The 25,187-nt window shown below is 30.2% G+C and overlaps 2 protein-coding genes across 2 annotated transcripts in view; one reads left to right on the plus strand and one right to left on the minus strand.

Moving 5' to 3' along the window:
• LOC115881462 (somatomedin-B and thrombospondin type-1 domain-containing protein) overlaps positions 1–25,187 on the plus strand; it is a 461,055-nt gene that overhangs the window by 359,197 nt on the left and 76,671 nt on the right. The gene's annotated exons all lie outside the window — the stretch shown is intronic.
• LOC115881463 (protein takeout-like) lies at positions 590–22,914 on the minus strand. Its single transcript, XM_030898944.1, has 6 exons — positions 22,773–22,914; positions 19,518–19,610; positions 15,449–15,587; positions 8,858–8,991; positions 4,049–4,201; positions 590–769 (listed from the first exon to the last, which is right to left on the minus strand). The coding sequence occupies exons 1-6, from the start codon at positions 22,834–22,836 to the stop codon at positions 615–617; spliced, it is 738 nt and encodes a 245-aa protein (XP_030754804.1). The 5' UTR covers positions 22,837–22,914; the 3' UTR covers positions 590–614.

The following is a 25,187-nucleotide window of genomic DNA, read 5'->3' on the forward strand; positions in this document are numbered from 1 at the left end:
GGCTATAAGGATGTGTAATTAGTTTTTTGATTTTCTAAAAAGTAACGACAGGAAAAAATAAAATTGATTTTCAAAAATATCCGTTTTTCCCAAAAAACTCAGCAATCTTTGAAATTTTTAAAATTTAACCATCTTCGTATCTATTACGGTTACCGAGATTACCAACACTCGTACCTCCAATTTGTAGCACCCTGTATATATATTTTATATATTTTTTTATATACAGCTTGTTAAAAATTCATGAAAATATGACCGCGTAAAATGAGGACGTCCTGTAATTCTAAAAATTTCCAACTCTAGCAAAATAGAAGTTTCAGAGCATACTTTCAGAAGATTCAGGGCATATTTTCAGTAATACCATATTCAAGGGTAATACTATTATACTTCTTAAACATGACAAACACGTTTGTCCTACATGTCCGCGCTATTCTCTAATATAATTTTCTAATTGCATGGTTCTCTTTTTGCCTGGTTTGCAGTCCCTTGAGATGAAAGAGAAAAATTGACTCCAACTAGATAATTCCGGAGCTAACATAGCTGAATTGTGAAAAATAAGGAAGGGACAGGAAATGATACAAAAAGAACAGGATTTAACAGAAAATAAATATTTTATATTACGGTATCAGTATTTCGTCGTAAGGAACCACCCTAAGGAAAGCATTGAATACTTGATTCACAATGACTTGGACCAATTCAGCTACGACTGGATAGCCTAATTCTTTCACTACGTCTTGAGAGTTCTCGTTCAAAAATTTGTTCATATTTTCACCTGTAAAAAAATTGTCTAGTAGTTAGTAGGTAGTGTTAACACTATATATTATATCTTTAAATTTTAAGCTTATCAATTTATCTTATTACACATATATATTCGATTAAACTTTTAGTTACGTAATCGAGGGCGCGATTTTTAAATTTATTGTTTTCAACCATAAATATATTCGGCGCAGGGCTGACTAACTGGAATTTAAATTTCCCGTTGGGGATTCAGGTAGTAGCTCTGCTATAGAAAATGGTAAGTTGCCATATTTATTTATTAATTTATTTATTTTCTGACATTGTCATTCGTTTTGACACTTTAGTTTGGTATTACGAGTTTTTGGTTTAAATGAATTAATTGTGTTGTGAACCACCAATTATACAAATTATAATTAATTTATTTTTATTTCCTAAAATATTTTGATTAAAAGAAAATATTTAAAAGTGGGCAACGCTGTGCCGGTCAAGCTTAATCGCGTGATTTGATATGTGAACTATATACATCTAAATTATTGTATATAACAATATACAAGGTGGCCAACTACCTTGTATATACACTATATACAAGGTGGCCAACTAAGAATGGACGCCGGCTGTATCTTAGAAACTAGTTATCGTATAACTTTCGGAAAAAAAATCTAATAAGTAAATCGACCAAGAGAAATCGCTGGAAATTATTTTCAAGTTCGAAAAATGTCCGCTAGGGGGCGTTTCTCTGATAGCCAATCAGAAAACAGGGTTTTTCTCAAAAATAGGCAGGTGAACAGGTATTTTAAATATTACTATTATAATCATCGAGAAATTTGTATTTTTTTATATAGAGCATTCTGCTCTATCTCATAAATTGAAGTGGTGGCGGAAGGTTAAACTTGCTTTTATTAAAATAAGGATAACTCTGGTTTAGGTTAGCCGATTTAAACAAGCTAGGGCTCGTTTAAAAGAGCTTTTCTCCCTTAATAATTTACGGTATAAATTTTGATTCCATAATTTTGCTTTTATTAAAATAAGGATAACTCTGGTTTAGGTTAGCCGATTTAAACAAGCTAGGGCTCGTTTAAAAGAGCTTCTCTCCCTTAATAATTTACAGTATAAATTTTGATTCCATAATTTTTTTCGTGGCAGCTAGAGGGCGCTGTTTGACATCATAACAGATATTGCGCTTTTGCATAAAAACTTTAAATAGGAGGCTATATTTCTCTTTGCACAGTTAAATAGAGCACAAAATTTCCAAAATATTAGCGCAAACCGCAACTTTCTATCTTCCCTCTAAAGGGGGGAGATATTAAGAAAATAAATCGTATTAGGCTGTCGCCTAGGATTCTAAGGTCTAAGAATAATAGTAGTAGGCTAGGGAACAAAAAGAGGTAAATTGGTTACGTCAAAATAACAAAACATATATTTTAATTTAATTTTAATACCATTTAATTGATATTTATCCATGTTCGTTCTTGATTCGACCCCATAAATTAAAACCCAGGCATATTGAATCTGATGACCTGGCTGGCCATGGAAATATACCGCTCCAGCATCTCTATGTACTCAAGTAAGTAAGTGGTATCCAAGAAGACACATTCATTGCAAAATAAGTGGCATAACTGCACCATCATGCTGATGAAAGTGCAACAAATGTAATTTCATCATGATGAATCCCCTAACAAAATTGGCTATTCATCTCTTAGAAATTATGGATATTATTTCATAATTTCTAATGATTCATTTCATTCAAATAATTAAAAAAGCCCAATCATTCGCTATCCTCTACTGCCTAAACATTAACCAATCAACTTGGTGCTGAACTACTTGCATCAAGGGTAGATTTGAACCAGTAATGTTAGTTAATGAATAATATTGTTAAGATTCGCACCTTCAATGCTATATGAAAAGTGACCCAAATGATATAAACTTCATAATATAATAATAAATAACACAAACAACAGGTAAAACACAAAAACAAGTGAAATCAAGAACGGATTTGGATTAATAACTAAATAACGTTACATGAAATAAACCCCTAGTTTTCAGCCATTCCTAGAAATTTTAGTATAATTATTGATTGTCCGATTTTCGGACATTTAATCTAATCTGAATCTTATTTAATCTGAAAACTACCTACGTTTAATTAACCAAGAAATTCGTAAAAATTATATGGATGGACGATAATGTTACATAAACACGTTTAAAAATTTATGACGTCATTTTTTTTAAGAAAACGCCCGAAATTCGGATGCATGAAAACTGAACTTAAACGTTTTGATATTTTGACGTAACCAATTTACCTCTTTTGGTTTCCTAGCCTACTACTATAATTTTTAGACCATAATATAATCCTAAGCGGCAGCCTAACATGACTTGTTCTGTTAATATCTCCGGTTAGAGAGAAGATAGAAAGTTGCGGTTTGCGCTGATATTTTGGAAATGTTGTGCTCTATTTAACTGTGCAAAGAGAAATTTAGCCTCCTATTTAATTGTTTATGCAAAAGCGCAATATCTGTTATGATGTCAAACAGCACCCTCTAGCTGCCACGAAAAAAATTATGGAATCAAAATTTATACCGCAGATTATTAAGGGAGAAAAGCTCTTTTAAACGAGCCCTAGCTTGTTTAAATGGGCTAACCTAAACCAGAGTTATCCTTATTTTAATAAAAGCAAGTTTAACCTTCCCCCACCACTTTATTTTATGAGATAGAGCAAAATACTCTATATCAAAAAAATTACAAATTTCTCGATGTTTACAATAGTAATATTTAAAATACCTGTTCCCCTGAATATTTTTGAGAAAACCCCTGTTTTCTGATTGGCTATCAGAGAAACGCCCTCTAGCGGACATTTTTCGAACTAGAAAATAATTTTCAGCGATTTCTCTTGGTCGATTTACTTATTAGAATTTTTTTCCCAAAGTTATACGATAAGTAGTTTCCGAGATGCAGCCGGCGTCTATTCTTAGTTGGCCACCCGGTACATAGTTTCCAACTAATACGTATTTTTGTTGAAATTGTTGAATTGAACACAATTTACTTCTATACAAAAGTGCTTCGGTTGTCCGCTAGAGGGCATTAAACTTTAAAAAAATAAACACATTTTTTCAGATTTTTTAAAAACCGGTACTCCGATTTGAATGAGATTTTGGGTGTCTGTTTAACTAACCAGAAAATATTTGCTCGTTTTTAAGACTCATCCTGTATATGAAAATTTTAATTACATATTTGATACTTTTATTTCGAAGTGTTTGTTTTATGGCTGTCATTCCTAGAAGATTTCTGAAATATCGGTAAATTTTATTTTTAATCTCACCTAATTCCTTGTTTCCATTAAACAAATTGTCCAGATTAAAGTACGACCTTTTGATATCGATGTCCGTGGAACTCTTAGCGATTTTTATGTACTCTTTACCATCTTTCTTCTTGTACGTCTCGTAATCAAAATTATATACAAACGTGTTGTCATCTGAAATAAATTAAAAAAGTACGACTATTAAAAATAGCATGTCGAATTGGTATAATTAATGTTCATTTTTAATTTTCGTTATTATCCTTAATTTTTTCCATTGAAACAAATTATTCAATTACTTTTCTTAATAACTGATAATTATTATAATAATACGTATTTAAATTATTTAAACATAATACATAGGTCTGCGCACATCGCATAATTAAAAATACCTATAAAAAATGAATAAAATATATTTACAGTATTTTTATGGCACTTTATCTATTATAATTAATATATTGTTAATAATTATATACTATTTACTATAAATATTAGAATAAAATGTACTAAGTTATTTAAAATTTTGACGTTTTAAATCACTGTTTGGTCATAAAATTTGCAATAGTTCATTAAAAATAAAATAAAATATTTTCAACTAAATAAGATGTTGTCAACACAATATTATTTGCAAATAAGTAATGTCACTTTTAATAATAAAAGCCTATGAATAATAAAGTGAGATATAAACCTTGAGTTTTATTTGAAAAAATGCTGCTATTTGAAAAAATAATGCACAAATACTTAGAGTTTCCAAACCGGGACCCGGTGTATGCATATCCCCGAAATCCCGATATTAAATACCAGGATCCCGAAAATCTCGAAAAATTTAAATACCCAATCTAAAATGATTCGATTTTATTAGCTTTAGTACCTATTTCAAAGATCATATTTTATTTATACTAAGCACAACGTGAATATCTAGAAGTTATATTTCCGTGTTTGCTATTTTTTATTCTTTTTGCAACACAAGAATTGCATTTTTTACTTACTAAATGTGAATGCCAACGATGTTACTTTGTTTTGTCTATTTTAATAAAGATAGTTTCTCATTTTCTTTTTGATGTATGTAGCTGCATTTTTATTAAGTATCTTTTTAGATTAAATTTCTCATTCTGATAGTCAATTCCGGGATCAAAACGGGATCCCGATCCTAAAAATTGGAAACCTATACCGGGTGCGTCTCAAAAGTGGCTCACCCCTATAACATTTTTATTTTTTATATAAAAAAACGAGATCTGTGTGTTAGTATGTGACATAAATAATTAGAATTGATTACTGTATTTCATTGTTTCCGGTCATTTCCTGTTTCACCGGAAATTACTACAACTTTTCATTTTTAAATGACACCCTCGGTAATTTTTTTACTTTATTCGATAGAAATGATATTATGAATAGAATGACATATCATATGTCAACTTTTGACATTTTCGCATATCGTTTATTTGAAATTGTAACATGCGGTTGATAACAACAATTTGACTGGAAATACCAAGTGTGTACCAAATTATTCGTAAAAAATGTTTTTTTCCAAATATGCTAATGAGTCACTTACTCTTCTTTTAACCATCTTTTAACAACAACACACTAAAGACAGACGACAAGACACTAAAAACAGACGATCAAATCTATTTTTCGAAGACTCCTTGATTAAAAATTAGTATTTTAATAAAACACGCTTTTAGATGTATCAAAATTTTTTTTTAATAAGAGTAATTTTAACTCTACATATATGTATCGGCTTGTAGGCCTTTTTCAAGAGTTTTTAAAAAACAAAGAAGAACTTGTATTTTGAAAAACTCTTGAAAAAGGCCTAACAAGCCGAAACATATATGTAGAGTTAAAGTTACTCTTATTAAAAAAATTTTGATACATCTAAAAGCGTGTTTTATTAAAATACTAATATTTCAACGATGTTTCACAAGGAACCAACCACAGCCTCAGTACTATTTATTAAAAATTAGTGTTTTTAACACAGCTATGGCACTCTAGATTGAAATTTAAAATACGATTTTTTTAGCGAAAATGTCAGCATTTGACATATGATATGTCATTCTATTCGGTGTGTTTACTTCTTTGTTTATTCGATTTTCTATCGAATAAAGAAAAAATAAACCGAGGGTGCTATTTAAAAATTAAAAGTTGTAGTCATTTCCGGTGAAACAGGAGCAACTTGCAAACTTTGCAAAGTGGCCAAAAACCACTGAACACGCCAATCAATCCTAATTTTAAGTCAAACTAAATATACCAAATCTCGTTTTGTTATCTGAAAAAATGAAAAAGTTATAGGGTTGGGCCACTTTTCAGTGGCTCACCCCTATAACTGGGGTCAGAAATTTTTTATCCCAGAAAATGTCAAAAGTCTGTCAAAAATGTATAACCATATTTTTTACCTTTCCCACGCGATAACTCCTAAACTAATCAACTTATTCACACACTCTTTTTTTTAACCGATTGAGGACAAATAGGCGGTGATAGTTGAAGTAATTAAAGTTCCACACTGAGTGTATTTTTTTTTGAAAAATGGATTAAACTTCAAACATTAACTTTATTGTATCATGATTTTCGGTAAGCGAGAAACTTATTTATTTGAAGAAATTTTTACATAGTATCTGCGTATGAAACAAAGTAAGAATATTGAAAAAGTTTTTAATATTTGATACAATCTTCTATTGCTAATATTTTTCTAGTTATCCCAAATTAGATTTACAAATAGGTCGCGCGCGAGATCGCTCGGGCCTCGCCGCGCCGCACAGAGGGGATTTTTTCCAAATTCGTGGCCAAAATGATTTTTGTAGCATAAACTGACTATTTTTTTTCGAAGCTAGTATTTACATTAAAAGTGAGTCATATTTACTAAGAAAATGTTTATTATACACTTTGATGCTATACAGGGTGGTAAAAAATTGCAAAGTTCGAAACAGAGGTAATATTAATTATTAGAAGAAAATATTTAGTAGTTTTCATCTTTAAACATGTATTTCTTGCAAATTGTTCTTATGTTTTTCATTTTCATTACATATAAATTTTAAAGGAGTGATATAACCCTAAAATATGTTTTATTAAAAAATGGTTAATTTTGCAGAAAAATGGTTGAACGCGTATTTTCTATCGCTTTTCACCAAAATCAATAGTTTTTTTAAATAAAAAATATATAAGGGGTTGTTCATCCCTTAAAATTTGGGTTTCGAAAAATTCCTACTTATTGAACCTCTGCACCTAACAATCTATACGTAAGTCAAAATTCAGCTTTTTACTCCCATTGGTTTCAGCTTGATGAAAAGGGGGTTGTATTCACCCCCTATGGGACTATCGTTGTGGAAAAAAATATCTTCGAATGTCAAAAACAACAATAAAAAATACGTGTTCAAGCATTTTGTCGCGAAACCAGTGGTTTATTAAATAAAAAATATTTCAATATTGAAAGGGTGGTTACAACCCCTTTAAATTCAAGTTTTATAAAATTCTTTCTTATTGCTCGCCTACTTTGTATAAGAAACCTTTGTGCAAAATTTCGAGTCTCTAGACCCAGAGGTTTAAGCTGTGCATTGATATGTACCTATATCCGTCACTTACAGTCACTTTCACAGACTTTTTTTAAGTGTCCATTAACTAAAGGACAATTAAATTTAAAGGTGCCATTTATTTTACGTGACGTACAGGTCATCAATCAGTATTAAAATGGTACTTAAAACACCCTTAACCTAACGGTCCCTTAAAAAAATGTTGATGCAAGTGGCTGTCAGTGAGACAGTTTATTCTATTATATAAGTAGATTTCACATTACGTTTAGAGCCAAAAATCTGTTATTTTGAACAGATTAGCAAAAACTAGCAGTCAGTTTTAACGTAGTTAATAAGATTAAGCATTGATAAATAAGACAATTAAAAGCATTGAGCTTAATACGCATTAATAGGGTACCAAATGCTTAACCGAATGAACGCTTAATTTTTTCTTTTTTCATTTTGAACAATAGAAAACAAAACCAATAAAAGTTTATATATGCATTTTTAAAATACTACTAAGTAAAATATTATATTATTCTACATACATGAAGGTACACAATCCATGTTTCACTTTTCGCAAAAAATTATTGGAAACACAATAAAACCAAACGTCATTAGTAACGAAAATTTAAGTAATGACAGCCAGCATAACATTTTGTCTTGCCAAGGCTAACTTTGGATCAACGTAACTAGAGAATACGGTGAAAATTTATAATAATTTTTTTTAGCTTATAGATAGATATGTTGCCTTTCATTTCAAATATTAATTATGAGAATATTGCTCATTTCAGAATTTTAAATTTTGGCCACGAATTTGGAAAAAATCCCCTCTGTGCGCCGCCCCGAGACTCTTAGATTTTATTTGGCAGCACCTCCAAACAGGTCGTAATTAGTCATTTCATATGCACAAAGCCCTAACAGATCATTTGATAAAGATTTTATGTGGTTATACCTTCAAAAATTTTTTTTCAAGAAGGAAGCAACTTTTTTCAGTGATTTTACTCCACTAGGACTAAAATGGACGACCGTCTTTAAAACTGCCCTCATCTTTCTAGAGGGTCTCCCGTTTCACCTGACCAGCAAAACTGACAGATAAAAACGTTATATATGTAGACAGGACTTTACACTGCATTGGTTATAATTCTCTTTTCAACTGGACTAATGTTTATTTACATTCTCAAAAAGAAAGTGCCGAATATTAATCGGATTATAACAATATTACCACATAATACGCGTACCAATATGTGCATATATCTTTAGACCGTCGACGCGACGTAACGTATATGTTTGTTAATAAAAGAAGTAAAGTCACTTTCTCCAAAATACTTACAGAACGTCATATTAGCTGGACCACTTCCGCTTATGGGCAAGATCAGAATTTGTCCGGAAATGGTATAGTCACTGCCGATACTCAACCAAGGAACATAAACGGTTATTATGACGTTTTGCTTCTTTGGATCTATTCTATAAAAATAAAAAAAAATATATAGAAAAATTAAAAAAGTTTGCGCAGGTCATCAAAGATGTCGAAACTATTATCAAATTAAATTTTTCATAAATAAAAATACGTTTAAAACTCAGAGCGGACATCCCATTTTTTTTAAAAAAATAGCCCTAAAAGTGAATCCTGAAATCTACATAAACATAGTCCCAAACTGAAACAAAAGTCACCTATTCCTATATAAAATTTACTACCAAATTACGTTACTGCAGCAAAATCCATCTTATCCCCTTATATTTATTGTCTGGCAAAAGACCCAGGTAATAAATGTCATCCTCCGAGTCAAATCCCTCAAGGGGCAATGGGCAGGACACCTGGCAAGAAGGATGGACAACAGATGGACCATAAAAATTACAGCATGGTGCCCGCGTGGAATTAAGAGACCTAGAAGAAGACCGAACCTGAGATGCGACCATGATATTAGAAAATTAGCAGGGATAACTTGGGCCCGCATAGCCAACAATAGAGGGAACAATATATGAGTCCAACTACAAAGAGAGTATCTAAATATGTGAGGGAGGCTACACCATATTTGCAAATGGTTGAAAAAGCTGAAAATGATGATGATTTATTGTTATTATTGTTGCAAATCTCGCATTTTTTCATAGGCTTTTTACACAAGTATAATATTACTACTGACGTCTTATCCATTTCAAATCCTTACATAATTTTAATAAAATAGCATATCTAATATACCCCGCTGGCAAGCGAACTTTTAGGTCGGCGTTTACATCTATAGGAGTGAGTCGTTATGGCAATCTAGTAAGTCGGAGTGGACAAAAATACGAAGTACTTATTACATAACTACTTAATCTGATGCTATATTCCATGCGCATGGGAAAATACTCGCATTCTGTCTTTATTCAGTACATCTTATTTTACTAAGAGTGTTGACCGTACTCTTCGTACACATGAAAACCGGCACCCAAGACCAAAAATGCCGACCCTTAGTATCCCAAGTCAGGATGCAAATATCTTGCTGTAGCAAAACCCAGAATCTGCACCATGCTACAGAAACGCCTGCCTTATCCGAATTAATTTTGTGTTTTTTTTAAATTAAATATTTTTTTTCTAGAAAAACGCGATACTAAACAATTATTCCACTTTATTCCACTCAATGAACACTTTTTTTGTAAAATACAGCTTCAAACCTTTGCTAAAACAGTTTTTGCATATCTATTATCACGAAACAACATTTTTGGGATAATAACTATCGAAGATAAAGTAATAACGTGGATATAACAAAATATATTTTTATATGGTATTGTGTCTAAAATTCGATGAAGTCAAAAATCGATGACAAATTTACTCATTTTATTTGATACTTCCCAAATTTCAAAGTACATTTTTGTCAAATATTTTCCTATATCATCCTGCACACTCCATCTGCGGTGTCTGTATTTTATTGCATGCGACAAAGATAAACATAAATGACCGGTTGACAGAGAGAGCGACAAAGTAAAAAGCGGTGTACAGTGTTGCCGGTTTTTACGTCTGTAGGAAAATGTGTTTAGAAAAAAATTTAAAAACTTTCATGTATACTACTGAAATGAACATAATATATAATATATATAATATATCTAAGTTAAATATAAACTATTACAACTACACGAAAATGAGTAACTAATTGTAAAAAATAAAGTTCCAACCATAGATGCAAAATTTTTCGTAAACGCCTACTTGTGCGGTTTGAAATTTTGAGGCAAAAATACCGTATAGAAGATGTGTATCAACCCAACTTTTGTCTCTTTTTGATACATTTGATTTTCCATTAAGCTGTTTACATCACTGTCATACATGTTAAATTGACTACGCTTTTGCGATGACTAGAATGTCATATTCCTTCCTATCATATACCTACCCTACAATGTGTCTCAATACAGGGTGCGTCTCAAAAGTGGCTCACCCCCTATAACTTTTTTATTTTTTCAGATAAAAACTAACTAACTAGATTTGGTATATTAATATATGACATAAATTAGGATTGACTGACGTATTCAATTGTTTTTGGTCACTTCCTGTTTCACCGGAAATGGCTATAACTTTTGATTCTTAAATGGCACCCTCGGTATTCTTTTACTTTATTCGATAGAAAATAACATTCTGAATAGAATGACATGAATGAATAGAATGATCATATGTCAACTTTTGACATTAGCTCTTAATAAAAAATCGTATTTTAAAATTCAATCTAGAGTGCCATGGCTATGTTAAAAACACTAATTCTTAATCAAGGAGCCTTGGAAAATAGATTTGATCGTCTAATGTTTTTAGTGTTTTGTCCTGGCCAGTCAGAAAATGCTCAAATCGTATTTTTAATCATATCTTTTTTCAAATGGAACGAGGGTGGCTCATTAGCACATTTGGAAAAACCATTTTTTTACGAATAATTTGATACCACACACTTGGTATTTCGAGTCAAATTTTCGTTACGAACAGCAAATTATAATTTCAAATAAACCATATGCGAAAATGTCAAAAGTTGATATATGTATGATATGTCATTCTATTCATGGTGTTATTTTCTATCGAATAAAGTAAAAAAAATACCGAGGGTACCATTTAAAAATCATTTGACATTTTCACTTCAAAAAAAAATCGGTTTTAAATTTCAATCTAGAGTGCCATGGGTGTGATAAACACACTAACTTTTAATCAAGGAGCCTTGGAAAATAGATTTGATCGTGTAATGTTTTTCGTATCTTGTCCTGGCTGGTTAAAAGATGCCCAAATCGTATTTTTAATCATATCTCAATTTTTTCAAATGGAACGAGGGTGGCTCATGAGCATATTTGGAAAAAGCATTTTTTACGAATAATTTTTTTTAATATGAACCGCATGCTTTTTTGCGGAATTTTTTGAAGAATTTCAAATAAACCCTATACGAAAATGTCAAAGTATGTCATTCTCTCCAGAGTGTCATTTTTTATCGAATAAAGTAAAAAAATACTGATGGTGTCATTTAAAAATCAAAAGTTGTAGCCATTTCCGGTTAAACAGGAAGTAACCGAAAACAATTAAATACATCAATCAATCCTAATTTATGTCATATACTAACATACCAAGTCTCGTTTTTTTAACTGAAAAAAGTAAAAATGTTATAGGGGTGAGCCACTTTTGAAACGCACCCGGTATACCTACCGTTGATATAGAAGTACAAAAAAAAATAGAATCAAATTAATTTAATTGTAGCATCCGGTAACAACATCCTTTTTTATATTCTTTTTTATTTTACCTAATTTACTTTTTATTTGCTTAATTGTTTATTAAGTTTATAATTAGTTTATTAAATTTTATTTTAATATTCTTCTGATAAAAAATCTATATATAAATTTAAATTATTCATTTAACAGCTCTTTTAAGTATATTTTTTGTCTTTGGAAAACATTAATTAATTTATGAAATACCTGTTTATCAAACTGGTACACAGTACCACAGTACTGTGTCCTTTTTATAACTTTCATTGATAATATAATTCTTTATAATTATGATAAATTATATTTTTATCGAATGAATAGCTTTTAAAAGGTTAAAGTTTTTTAATTACGTCGTTTTCCAATATGCATTACCTTATATAGAAAAATAAGAAAAATAATATTAACCTTTACCTACTTTTAGTTTTAACACGATACGAAATGAAACAAAACAAAATAAAAATGACGTTTTATTAAGATCATTAAGTAAAACCGGTAGGGTCCTAGATCCTTACATTTACAACGTGAAATAATATGTTTGTTCCAACATAGCAGAGAACCGTTCTTGGCACGGTTACGCTTATGCTCAGTAGAGAAAATGCGTTCCATCAACGAAAGAATCATTTAGCGAACGATAACTTTCGCATTCCCCAGCCAAAATTTGTAATCGTACGATATACATTTTTTTTGATAATATTTTGAAGTAATAATTTGTCACAAATTTTATATATTAATTTCCTGCTTTGCATTGCAATAGTACCAACTAGGGTTTCCGCAACCGGAGCTGTTTTTCGGAATCGTGAATTTCGGTAACGCGTCTCTTAGAAACCGGGATTTCCTGTTTTTTTCGGTACTTTCGGTACTGACTAATTTTGGTTCAATGGTGGTGCTCAGAAAACAAGGGATGGGTTTTCAAAGTAAAATCGATAAAAAAATATGATTTTTAATGAAAATAATATCAAATTGTCTAATCAGTCATGAAAAAATTAACATGAACGCAAGTAAAGAAAAAAGTATAGGCAACTTAAATTTCACATCAAACAACATAAACCAACTTAACTGAATTTGAGACAGAAGCCCTAAAATATTGAATTGAAAATGCATATATTTATTAAAACAACATAATAAATATATAGGAACTTCAAAAGAGAAAAGGAGCAAGAACTATAAGAAATAGTATCATTGCTTATTTAGAAGAGTTTGATTTCGACCGCTAGAAAGTATCAAAGGACTTTCTCACGTAAGAAAAAAATATTTTTTAATTATTGTTACCCAGGCCCGGTTCTGTGGTGGCCAAAAAGATCTGAACCCTAATTGGTAGTATTAATTAGAGTTTCCAAAACCATACTAAAATATTTTCGTTCAATGATTGTGGAGTTCGTCAATTAGCAAGTAAGGGATGGTTCTCAAAAGTAAAACCGATAAAGAATTCAGTTTAAAATGAAAATAATATCAAATTATTAAGTCATGAGAAAGTAAACATGAACATAAATAATGAACACAAGCGAAAAAAATCATAGGTAGCTTAAAAATTACATCAAACAACATTAATCATTTAGCGAACGATAACTTTCGCGTTCCCCAGCCAAAATTTGTAATCGTACGATATACATTTTTGTTGATAATATTTTGAAGTAATTTAAAAAAAAACTTTTTCAATTAAAAATGCAAATGCCTATAAAAACATAACACAAAAAAATATAACTAATACACAGGGCCGTTCCTGGCGAGCGTGCAGTGCGTGCACGCACGTAGGCGCAACATTTTGGGGGCGCAAAATCGAAGTGTCAATCAGTGCTTTGTAACAAAAAAAACCGATACGCTTTCTTGTTAATAAACAAATACTTAAACATACATCATAGGATAAAGTTTGCTTAGCGTCTTTTTTGCGTTGACCGCACCGAATAAACAAGTCTAGGGCAATCTGTCGACAACACATTGATCTCATCTATTTATTTTTCATTTTATTCATTTTATGGAAAGCACTGTTCGTTGAAATGTATCCTATGTTATAGAGCTTGTTTCTCTCTACAATTTTCTGTCTCACAATGTACCGTTTGTGTCGGGGACGGGATCATAGTTTCATAGTTGTCGATTTTCGAAAGAAATCAGTACATGTATATTATTTCGTATATTTTTCACTTTATTGATTTTATGGAAAGCACTGTTCATTAAAATGTTGTATCCTATGTTATAGGGCTTGTTTCTCTCTACAATTTCCTGTCTCACAATGTACCGTTTGTGTCCGGGAAGGGTTCATAGTTTCATAATTGTCGATTTTCGAAAGAAATCAGTACATGCATATTATTTCCGATTTTTAGTTTATTATTTTTATGTATTTCATATAAAATGGGTCAGTTTTTTTCTTTAGGATACTATTTTTGTTACTAAATATTTTTGTCATTTTGTTTATTTTCTTTATTTAATAAATGTTTTTATACTTTAATTAGAATAGTTTTTTTACATTTCCAATTACATATTGCTCGTTTGTCGCAGAACATAAATTCTTTAAATTTTTGAGATTATGATTAAAATATATAATTGATTTAAATATAAAAAGGGCGCACCAAAGAATGCTGCACGTAGCCGCCAGATACCCCAGGAACAGGTCTGCTAATACATCTAGCAATATTATACTAAATAATAAAATAACATATTTAAACTTCAATAATTGCTAATAAACATAATAGAAACTTCAAAATACCCTCAGAAATAAGCACAGTAAGAGATAGCATCATTACTTATTTAGAAGAGTTTCATTTCGACCGCTAGAAAATATCATAAGTCTTTCGCACGTAACAAAAAATATATTTTTAATTATTATTACCGAGTCCCGAAAGTACCGAAAGAACCGCGAATTAATAATTTCGAGTCCCAGTTCTTTAATGTCTCAAAGGAATCGGGAATTACTGGGATTCCCCGGTTCTGAACCCTAGTACCAACTTATTTGTTTGTAAAATAAAATAAACTACTTTAAAATTAAAATGATAGACACATCTATCACCTATCACTGTCAAGGATTTTGTCGTTGGACAGGCTATACGTTTAGAAGTAAAGTAATTCACAAATAAATTATATTTCCTCTCATTGTTGGGATGTAGTCTGTTGAAATATAGTTGGACGAATTGTAAAAACGTTTTGAGAACTCAAATCTTCATGAAGAACACGAAAAAATCAGTTTTATTTTAATTCTAAACCACCCAAACAATACAGTAAGTATACTTACTCAATTGTATTTATCTTAGCTGCCTCTAGGCCATCTATCACCAAATCCTTCATGATGATCTTAAGGTTATTTCCGCTTTTCATTTCCAATTCGGGCACCTTCAAGGGAATCAGATTCGGCGTTTTGAATTCTTTATCACCTATAAAATAAGGGTCAACGTCGGCCTTTAAATCAAGAGCTGAAATTTCTTTCTATTTTATCGAGGAGTTTTTCGACCTTTCTTTTTTTTACGTCGAATAAATTTATTTTTCCTCGTAAAATAGGATTTTCGTACTTTATTTGAGGTTTTTATGGAATAATAAGGAAATTAATGTGGAATTTTAGATACACAGAGTGCTCCGAAATTGTATTTGAGATACTTCGGGAGCATATTCTTCAGATACAAATAAGTAAAAAAATTCATATAAATATTTGTCCTAAAATGATTCGTTCTGGAGACACAGGGTGTAGAAGTTATAGTTGTTATATTTTTATCTTTTCTAAATAATTTCTGAACTAACATAATTCAGTCCTTTTTTATACAGGGTATTCCAGAAATATGTAAGTGCAAGTATTTTGTGGTAATAGTATAGTTCGACCACAGGTTTTTTGCGAAAAAAATATTAATTTTTTTTTGTTGACATTTTCCGGAAAATATTGAAAAGCTTTTGAGTGCCACTTGTTCAGTGTTTAATTTCCATTCAATTTCCGGAAATTGGTTTATAGTGCTTTGAGAGAGTGCAATGTTGCCATCTCCTACGTCATCCACATTCTATCACATTTTTAAATTTCTACAAAAAGAAATACTTAAATTAATTTTATTTACAGTCGATTTTAATTATTGTAAATTAGTATTAAGTATAGTACAACGGCTACTATTTTAAATACCTTTTTTACAATTTGATAAATTGAAATAATGAAACTCTAAATTTTTTGAATAAGCGCCCTCCCTTAGATATGTAAATATAGTCAACGTTTGGCCTATATTTGAACAGACCAGCTGATGTAAATCAGCTGATCTGTTTAGCTGATGAATTTTAGGCTGTCCAATTCATTTGAGATTTTTACCAAAATAGTATTTTTACAAACATTATTTTTTAAAACTGTCAATAAAAAAATTAACTCGGTTATTTTAAATTAATAAAATATTTTAAAAATAGCAAAGGGAAGATATGTTTCTTTTGGGCAGATCAGACACTAAAATACTTGCTCTTATTTCTGGTACACCCTGTATATTTATTCTGGAAAATAAAATTAATGCCGAATTTCTGGAGTACACAGAAAGGAAAATGTGCTTGAGCATATTTTAAAATATGCTTCGGCTTCAGTATAAAATATATTCTGATATTTTTTTAACAAAATAAATTAGATATATAGACTCCTTCTTTATACCCCTCTTTTTATTTTTTTTTTCGAATAAGGTGAATATGGTATGTAAGCAGCCCTATATTTTATATCAAATATAATATACTAGCACAAACTGTGAACCCTTCCTGGACACAAACGGTACATTGTGAGACAGGAAATTGTAGAGAGAAACAAGCCCTATAACATAAGATACAACATTTTAATGAACAGTGATTTCCATATAATCAATAAGATGAAAAATATAGTAGATAATATACATGTACTGATTTCTTTCGAAAATCGACATCTATGAAACTGTGAACCCTTCCTGGACACAAACGGTACATTGTGAGACAGGAAATTGTACAGAGTACCCGCGACTTTGTTCGCGTCGAATTAATCATTTGTAATGGTGATGATAAAGCAAAGCAAGAATTTCCATTAACATACAAACTAGATTTGCGAAAAATATTTGAGTAGTTTCGTCTCGTTGGAATTTGACTTTCGAAAAATCCGTTTGTCAAAAATAAGCTTTTTAGGTCAAGGAATTTAAGCAGAATCGTGGTTAATCATTTACCCCACTTTTTGGAACACCCTGCATGATTTTTTAAAAAAATTCAAAATATGTAAAAAAACAAAATAAATTATGCGTGTTCAAGCATTTTCCCGAATGACTAACCGTTTTTTAAATAACAAATATTGTAATATTTGAGGGGCGTTTTCACCCTCTTGGAATTTGAGATTCGAGAAACCCCTCCTTATCCCCACCTCTACACCCCACAGTCAATCCGTCTGCCAAAAATCAGCTTTAAACGTCAAGCAGTTTAACCAAAATTGTGATTACTTAATGGTCATATTTTATGAAACACCCTGTATAATTTTTTTAAAAATCTTAAAATATTTAAAACAACAATATAAAATATAAGTGTTTAAGAGTTTTTCCGAAAAACTTACCGGTTTTTAAATAAAAAAATATTCTAATATTTGAGGGGAGGTTTCACCCCCTTAGAATTCGGGTTTCGAAAAATCCCTTCTTAACGAACCTCTACACCCTAAAATCAATCCGTTTTCCAAAAATAAGCTTTTTACGTCAAGCGCTTTAAGCAGGATCGTGATTAATCAATGACCAGATTTTCCGAAACACTCTGTATACATTTTTAAAAAATCTTAAAATATGTAAAAAACAAAAATAAAATATACGTGTTTAAGCCTTTTTTCGGAAACTTGGACCGTTTTTTAAATAAAAAATATTTTAATATTTGAGGGGTGCTTTCACCCCCTTGGAACTGGAATTTCGAAAAATCCCTTCTTATCGAACCTCTACACCAGTATGTCCCCGGATTTTCTTAACAAGAGGAAAAACTTTTTTATTATTTGACATTTTGAGTAAAATGCATTTTTAGAGAAATATTTGCTTGTTCTAAAATGGTTAATGCCGTTTATAAATAATGCCGCTTTTCAAAATTTCAATACTGTTTTGGAGAAAATGAAAAAAATCATGAAAATGTAGTTGAATTTGTTCATAAATAACTCCTATAAATCAAAAGGCGTTTCTATGGTAATATCATTTCGATTTCATTCTTTGAAAAATGGTTATTATTAATTTTCAATAACGTGATATTTTTGCTGTTATTAAAGTTTCACATATTCCGATAACTACTATGACCTTTCTCGTAACATTGAATTGAACAAAATGTGTGTGTGAATTTTGTGCCTTCTTTATCATTTTAAAACAGCAGAAAATATGACGTTAATTAAAACTTTATAAATAAAAATCTATCAAAGAATGAACACGAAAATTACCATAGAAACGTTTTGATTTTTGGGACTTTTTTTCTCAGCTATGTTTGTTTTAAATTTTCACTAGTAATACCACTAGAGCTCAAATTATTTCCGGAAATTTTTTCGAGCTCATGAATATTTTGAAAATTATCCCGAGTCGAAGACGAGGGATAATTTTCTAAAAACATTCATGAGCGAGAAAAAATGTCCGGATTTAATTTAACCTCGTGTGGTATTCGGTAAGAAAATTCCACACCAAATTGTGTTTGAAAATCAAATAATTTAAATGTATTTTTCGATTTTTGGTCAAATTGATTATTTAGTTACTATGACTACTAAGTGACACCCAAACCTAAAAACTATTTCAGTTTTGAAGCTGTCAAGCGGCACGGTTTAAAAAAAATGTTTCGCTTCGGTCATGAAAGCAAAGAAAATCGCCAGGAGATTAAGCAATTGACACCCGCGAATACTGTAGGAAATCGAAGTCAAGCGTATGGAAGCAGTTTACAAACTTGCATCTAAGCTTTGTAATTGAAATGTATTAAAATTATCATGTAAACAAATAAAAACCAGACTCTCAAAAAGATATTCTGTCATTATAAACGTCAAAAAATTTCCAGTATAATTCGCTGTTGGGTGCCCACAAGGAAAAAAATTTTCACTAAAATTTATCCGTTGTCATGGTGATTTGTCAAAAAACACGTTCATCGGTTAAAAATTACAGGTGTGGAATTTTCTCTAAAACGGTTTTAATAAATAAATAATATAATGATAATAAAATTTGAAATGATATGAAGTGGATTAACCATTCGAGAACAAGCAAACATTTTTATGATGAATGCATTTTTCTCAAAATGTCAATATTAAAAACGTTTTTCCTCTTGTAAAGGCAAACCGGGGACATGCTGTATACTAAATCAAAACAGACATAAAAAGACGGACATGAATATATGAAACTTACCTTTAAGCAAACGAGGCAACCCATTATTTGCATTTTTTGCTGCACAGTTATTTAAATTGGGATCATATCTCTTGCAAGCTACGATGTAGTCAGCTGAAAATAAAAATAACATAATAAACTAGTAATTTTTGGAAACGAACTAAAAGAACAATGCAAAATGCATTCGTTATGATAAAAAAACAATATTTAAAACAAATTACGAAGAGGATTTTATAAACAATTAAAACAATTAGTTAAAACCTAGACTAAACTTTTTTCCCCTCTTTCTCAGAGCTTACCAATATTATTATTAATCAAACACTCCAATTTTCAAACAAAATTATAAATATTGTTAATATAGATTAATACCCACGAACTGTATACTATAGATAAGTAGTCAAATATTTTGAATTGTGTAAATAGCGGAAGTCGACAGCAACTATCTTATTTTAAATGGGTACACCTATTTTTATTACAAACTTAAACTATCTGTAAAATTTTATGGAGTTTGATGTCAAATTCTCTACAGGGTTATTCACCACATACGACACGGAGTATTGTAGCTAAACGATTAGATTTTTATAAATTTTAACTTTTGGGTTCGTTGAAGGACTATTAGAGCTACAATTTAGAAATAATTTTAGAAGATACAGAATGTCCCAAATAAGTAAAAAATGCTATAGTTGTAATTTTTTAAATGGAACACCCTGTATATTATTCTATTTTTAGATTCTACGATTGAAATAAAGGTAAATTTTATTAAGGTTTATCACACTTAAACCTTACCGTTTTTGAAATATTTTCAATTTTGTGAAATTGCAGTAAAAATTTTAAGGCTTCATTTCTCCAAGGGTATCAAAGTTTTTAATACTAAATATTTACTGAAGTTTATTTATTGATCAGTTATTGTGTTGCAATAATAAAAATGATACTACCTTATACAGAGTGTCTAAAATTTTATTTTAAATAATTACTAGTTCTAAACGGCAATAACTTGTTTAATTTAAATAGAACGCCCTGTATATTTTGGGAAAATCAGATGCATAATTTAATTGTCTATCAAACTGTATTATACTACTTTTTACCTATCCCTTCAAGTTTTCGTAGAAAATGCATTTTCTTATAATTTAGACCTCATTTATCAATATACCCATGGAATATTGACATTTTAGATTCTTTTTAAAGCAACAAATGTACAAAATATACAGGCTAGTAATATTATCGTTTTTAACAAAATGATAATATTACTAGCCCATTTGTATGCAAAAAGAAAACTATTTAAATCTTCATAAAAGAGTATACCATTAATTAAATATACCACCATTATTTCCGCCCAAATACTAATTAATTACATACTTAATTATGTTCGTGAATAAATTATTCTAAATAAATGTGGATTTAAATCAGAAATCAATATAATAATAAGTTATAAAAATGAATGTCTCTGTTGTTACAACTAAGCATTTGTCAAAAAATGAAATATCATTTTTAAGGTGTTACTTTTTACCACACTGTCTAATACACATAAAATATTCAGTTTTTTAGTTTTTGGAACAATTATTATTAATCAACGCAAATAGTCAATTCATGTAGTTTGAATACTGGAATCATATTAATTGGTCCTTTTTAACAAATATTTAAACAGTTTTTTTTTATTTTTTAATGAAATAAACAAACTATATCAGTATATACACACACACAGACAATATTAGTATCTGTACTCTTTAAAAATTTGGTACATCTTTGAAAATAATCTAAAATGTCAGTATTCCATGGGTATATTGATAAATGAATTTAAAATTACAAGAAAATGCATTTTCTACGGAAACTTGAAGCTATAGGTAAAAAATGGTATAATACAATTTGAAAGACAATTAAATTGTGCATCTGATTCTCATGAAATATACAGGGTGTACCATTTAAATTAAACAAGTTATTGCCGTTTAAAGCTAGTAATTATTTAAAATAAAATTTTAGACACTCTGTATAAGGTAGTATAATTTTTATTATTGCAACACAATAACTGATCAATAAATAAACTTCAGTAAATATTTAGTATTAAAAACTTTGATACCCTTGGAGAAATAAAGCCTTAAAATTTTGTCTGCAATTTCACAAAATTGAAAATATTTCAAGAACGGTAAGGTTTAAGTGTAATAAACCTTTATCAAATTTACCTTTATTTTAGTCGTAGAAACTAAAAATGTAATAATATACAGGGTGTTCCATTTAAAAAAATACAACTTTGATATTTTTTATTTATTTGGGATACTCTATATCATGTAAAAATATTTTTAAATTCTAGCTCTAACACTCCTTCGACGAACCCAAAACTTACTATTTGCAAAAATCTAATATAATAACATCAAAATCAGTCAAAGTCGCAGTTTTTGAGATATAAAAAATATGAAATATTGTTTAAAAAATTATAACTCAGAAACAAAACAGCTATCGTGCCTCCCGACGCCAATTTTTTTTTATTATTTTTATGTTATCACTACTAGGTGTAAAAAATAGGGATATCTTACTGGCCCTCTACACTAAAAAAATTGAAAAAATAAATCTTTGGTTAATTCTTATTCTTTGAATTTTCTCCTTTTAGATAAAGATAATATGATTATTTAAACAATATTATTTGTGGTTTAGCACATTTGTGTTTCGGATTTTATAGTTAAATATCAATCTTTAGACAAATTTCTAACGCTAGTAGATTTTATCTAAAATATCTATTTGCAAAGCAGTACATAATTTTATACACATTATATTAAGTAATATAGTAATCCAATGAACGATTACACTTTATTGCCTTTAACAGCTACCAGATTTCATTTTGTTCGTTTAGCTACAATACTCCGTGTCGTATGTGGTGAACAACCCTGTGTAATGTAATTCCCTTATATGTTTTTTTCTAAAAATTCCATGAATAACAAAATTTATTTAAGACAAATCAATACTTAATTCAAAACATAAATCAAGATACCTGTTTTATATATTATAAAGTATAATAGCAAAGGTTTCTACCTAAAAATTTATTTTTTTAACGAATACATACTTCTTTTTGATTACCGCGATGAAAGTAATCTCTGGAGATTGATAATTATTATATTTCTTCTTCTTTTTGATATTTATCTCAGAAGATATATTTTTAAGAAAATTGAATAAATATCTTTTTAAGAAGAGGAGTTTTCTCTCAAAAATACCTTAATATCCAAATCTTTAATTAAGAAAATTTAATTAATAACCGTGATATTTTTATATATTTTTTGTAACACTTACGAAGATTTTTCGCTCCGTATACTACACTTAAACACAAGACCACAATAATACTGAAGTACAACATTTTTGCGTTGACTTTAAGCTACTGACGATGTCTACGATATTTATATAGTAGCAAGCCGGTCCATTAAGTTGGGAACTACAATAAAGAAAAAGAGATATTTTTTATAGTCCGTGGGCAAACGAAACTTTAATATAGTAATATCAGTAATAACAGCGTTGTAAATAATAATATTACTTGTTAATAATCTTGTCTATGTTGTGAGGTACCTGGTGGCAAAATAAGTAATATTAATTTTTTATTTAAGAAAGCAGCAAGAATACAACACCCTGTATTTTTTAAAATAAATCGAAGCAGATTCAAATGCTCTTTCAAACTATATTAGGGTTTCCTATATCTATCTAGCTCAGATTTTGAATAAAAAGCGATTTTTCAATAAAATGGCAATCAAGAGGGCTGGTGTCGCCATGGCAATTTTCTAATTAAAGTTCTCTTTTCAAAATCGACACTAGTTTATGGACATTATTATTTAGATTTATAACAGTTTACTTAAATTTAGCTACAATAGTGTAATAAGTTAGTATTCGTTATTTTATAAAGAAAAATAAAGCAGTATCTGCTGGCGGAACGAATGGATATGTTACTAGTTTTATTTTGTGAGGAAAATTGCTTCTTGGCCTCAAGGGCTTATGCTCAAACATATCCAAACAGGAATCTCCCTGATAAGCCTTCCTTAAAAAATACATTTCTATTTCGCAGAGCTATGGTAGTGTGGTTTATAAAAAACCTATTAGGCAGAAACCTGTCGTTGGAAGTAAAGAAAATAAATTTGCCGTAATTGGCTGTTTTATAGAAAATCCATATATCTATTGCGTCTTGTCTCCGCTCCTGTTTAACCTGTACTCGGAGACTATATTTAGAGAAGCACTGGATCGAATCCAGGGCGGAATCAAGTTCAATGGAATCCCAATAAACAATATCAAATATGCCGATGATTCGGTTATAATAGCCAACGATATACAAGAACTGCAAAGCATTATAGATTCCGTAGTCCACTATAGTAAGATGTTTGGACTGCATCTCAATGTCTCCAAGACCAAACTATTAGTCTTTTCTAAGACTCCAATAAATGCACACCTGCGTGTCAAGGGACAAACAATCGAACAAGTGGCCTCAATAAAGTATTTAGGAACTAACATCAATAGTCAGTGCGACCCGAAAACAGAAATATTTTCAAGAATTGAGCAAGCGAGAAAAATCTTTGTGAGAATGAAATCATTTTTTACAAGAAGAGACCTCAGTGCGGATCTCAGAACTCGAATGGCCTGATGCTACGTCTTCTCTGTGTTACTCTATGGATGTGAGAGCTGGACACAGGATTCACAGACCGAGAAGAGAATAGAAGCCTTCGAAATGTATATATACAGACGGATGCTGCGAATCTCATGGGTACAAAAGATCACTAACAATGAAGTACTCCAGCGCATGCAGAAACAAAAAGAGATACTGAACACCATCAAGGAAAGAAAAATGCAATACCTGGGTTATGTGATGAGAGGTGGTAGATACGAAATACTGCGCCTCATAATAGAGGAGCAAAGTGCAAGGGAAAGATTAGTAGGAAGACGCCAGAACTCATGGCTAAAAGATTTGAGGAGATGGTTTGAACGCTCGTCTGCGGAAATTTCCGGGCTGCAGTTTCCAGAGCCACAATTGCCATTTGGATGGCCAACCTTCGGCAGGAGAGAGTGTGATAAGAAGAAGAAGAATATATCTACAAGTGATCGTAAAATAAATGAAAGAACTACTTCTTCATTTTTCTTGGTAGAATAATAAATACATATTTAATAAATATTATTTATTAAACTACTGTAGGCAAATTAATTAAAAGTAAACTGGCTAAACCAGTGGCTCTCCAAATTTTAGCAAAACATTTTTTTTTGAAATTTTCAAAGTAAAATAACTCGGTTATTTTGGATTTATTTGAAAAACGATAAAGAGAAAATATTATGTTTCTTTTATCGAAATCTACCAGCCCTAAAATTATTTGCACTTATTTAAGGCTCACCTTTTATATACAAGGTGTCCCATTTTTGTGTGTTTTAAAAACGAGAGCGTGAGTGTGATAAAGCTGCGGTTTTATTCACATCGCTCTTCTACTTTTTTATGAAACTAAAGATGCTCGACGCAGATTTGTCATAGCCTTCTTGTTTTCTGAAATACAGGGCGAAGTCATTTTCAAAATGAGTCATATGTTTTTTTAAGGGAATTCCCAGGTATATATTTTTTTTATTATTGATATCTTTATTAATTCTACTAAACAAAACACTAATAAAATTCTTTACTTACTGTTAAAACTCATTATAATATTTAACTTGACTTATATGACTTAACAATCAAAAATAAATTATACA

Source organism: Sitophilus oryzae, unplaced genomic scaffold (genome assembly GCF_002938485.1).
Source record: "Sitophilus oryzae breed Bouriz unplaced genomic scaffold, Soryzae_2.0 scaffold_172_pilon_pilon, whole genome shotgun sequence".
In the NCBI taxonomy this organism is placed as follows: Eukaryota; Metazoa; Arthropoda; class Insecta; order Coleoptera; family Curculionidae; genus Sitophilus; species Sitophilus oryzae.

What these genes read in the sequence shown, in the direction of transcription:
- LOC115881463 (XM_030898944.1), bottom strand. Translation starts at nt 22,836, where the DNA reads ATGTTGTACTTCAGTATTATTGTGGTCTTGTGTTTAAGTGTAGTATAC. An exon ending in ATACGGAGCGAAAAATCTTC is followed by an intron (nt 19,611 to 22,772) that starts GTAAGTGTTACA and finishes TTTTATTTTCAG; the next exon opens with CTGACTACATCGTAGCTTGC. An exon ending in GCTAAGATAAATACAATTGA is followed by an intron (nt 8,992 to 15,448) that starts GTAAGTATACTT and finishes TTATTTTTATAG; the next exon opens with AATAGATCCAAAGAAGCAAA.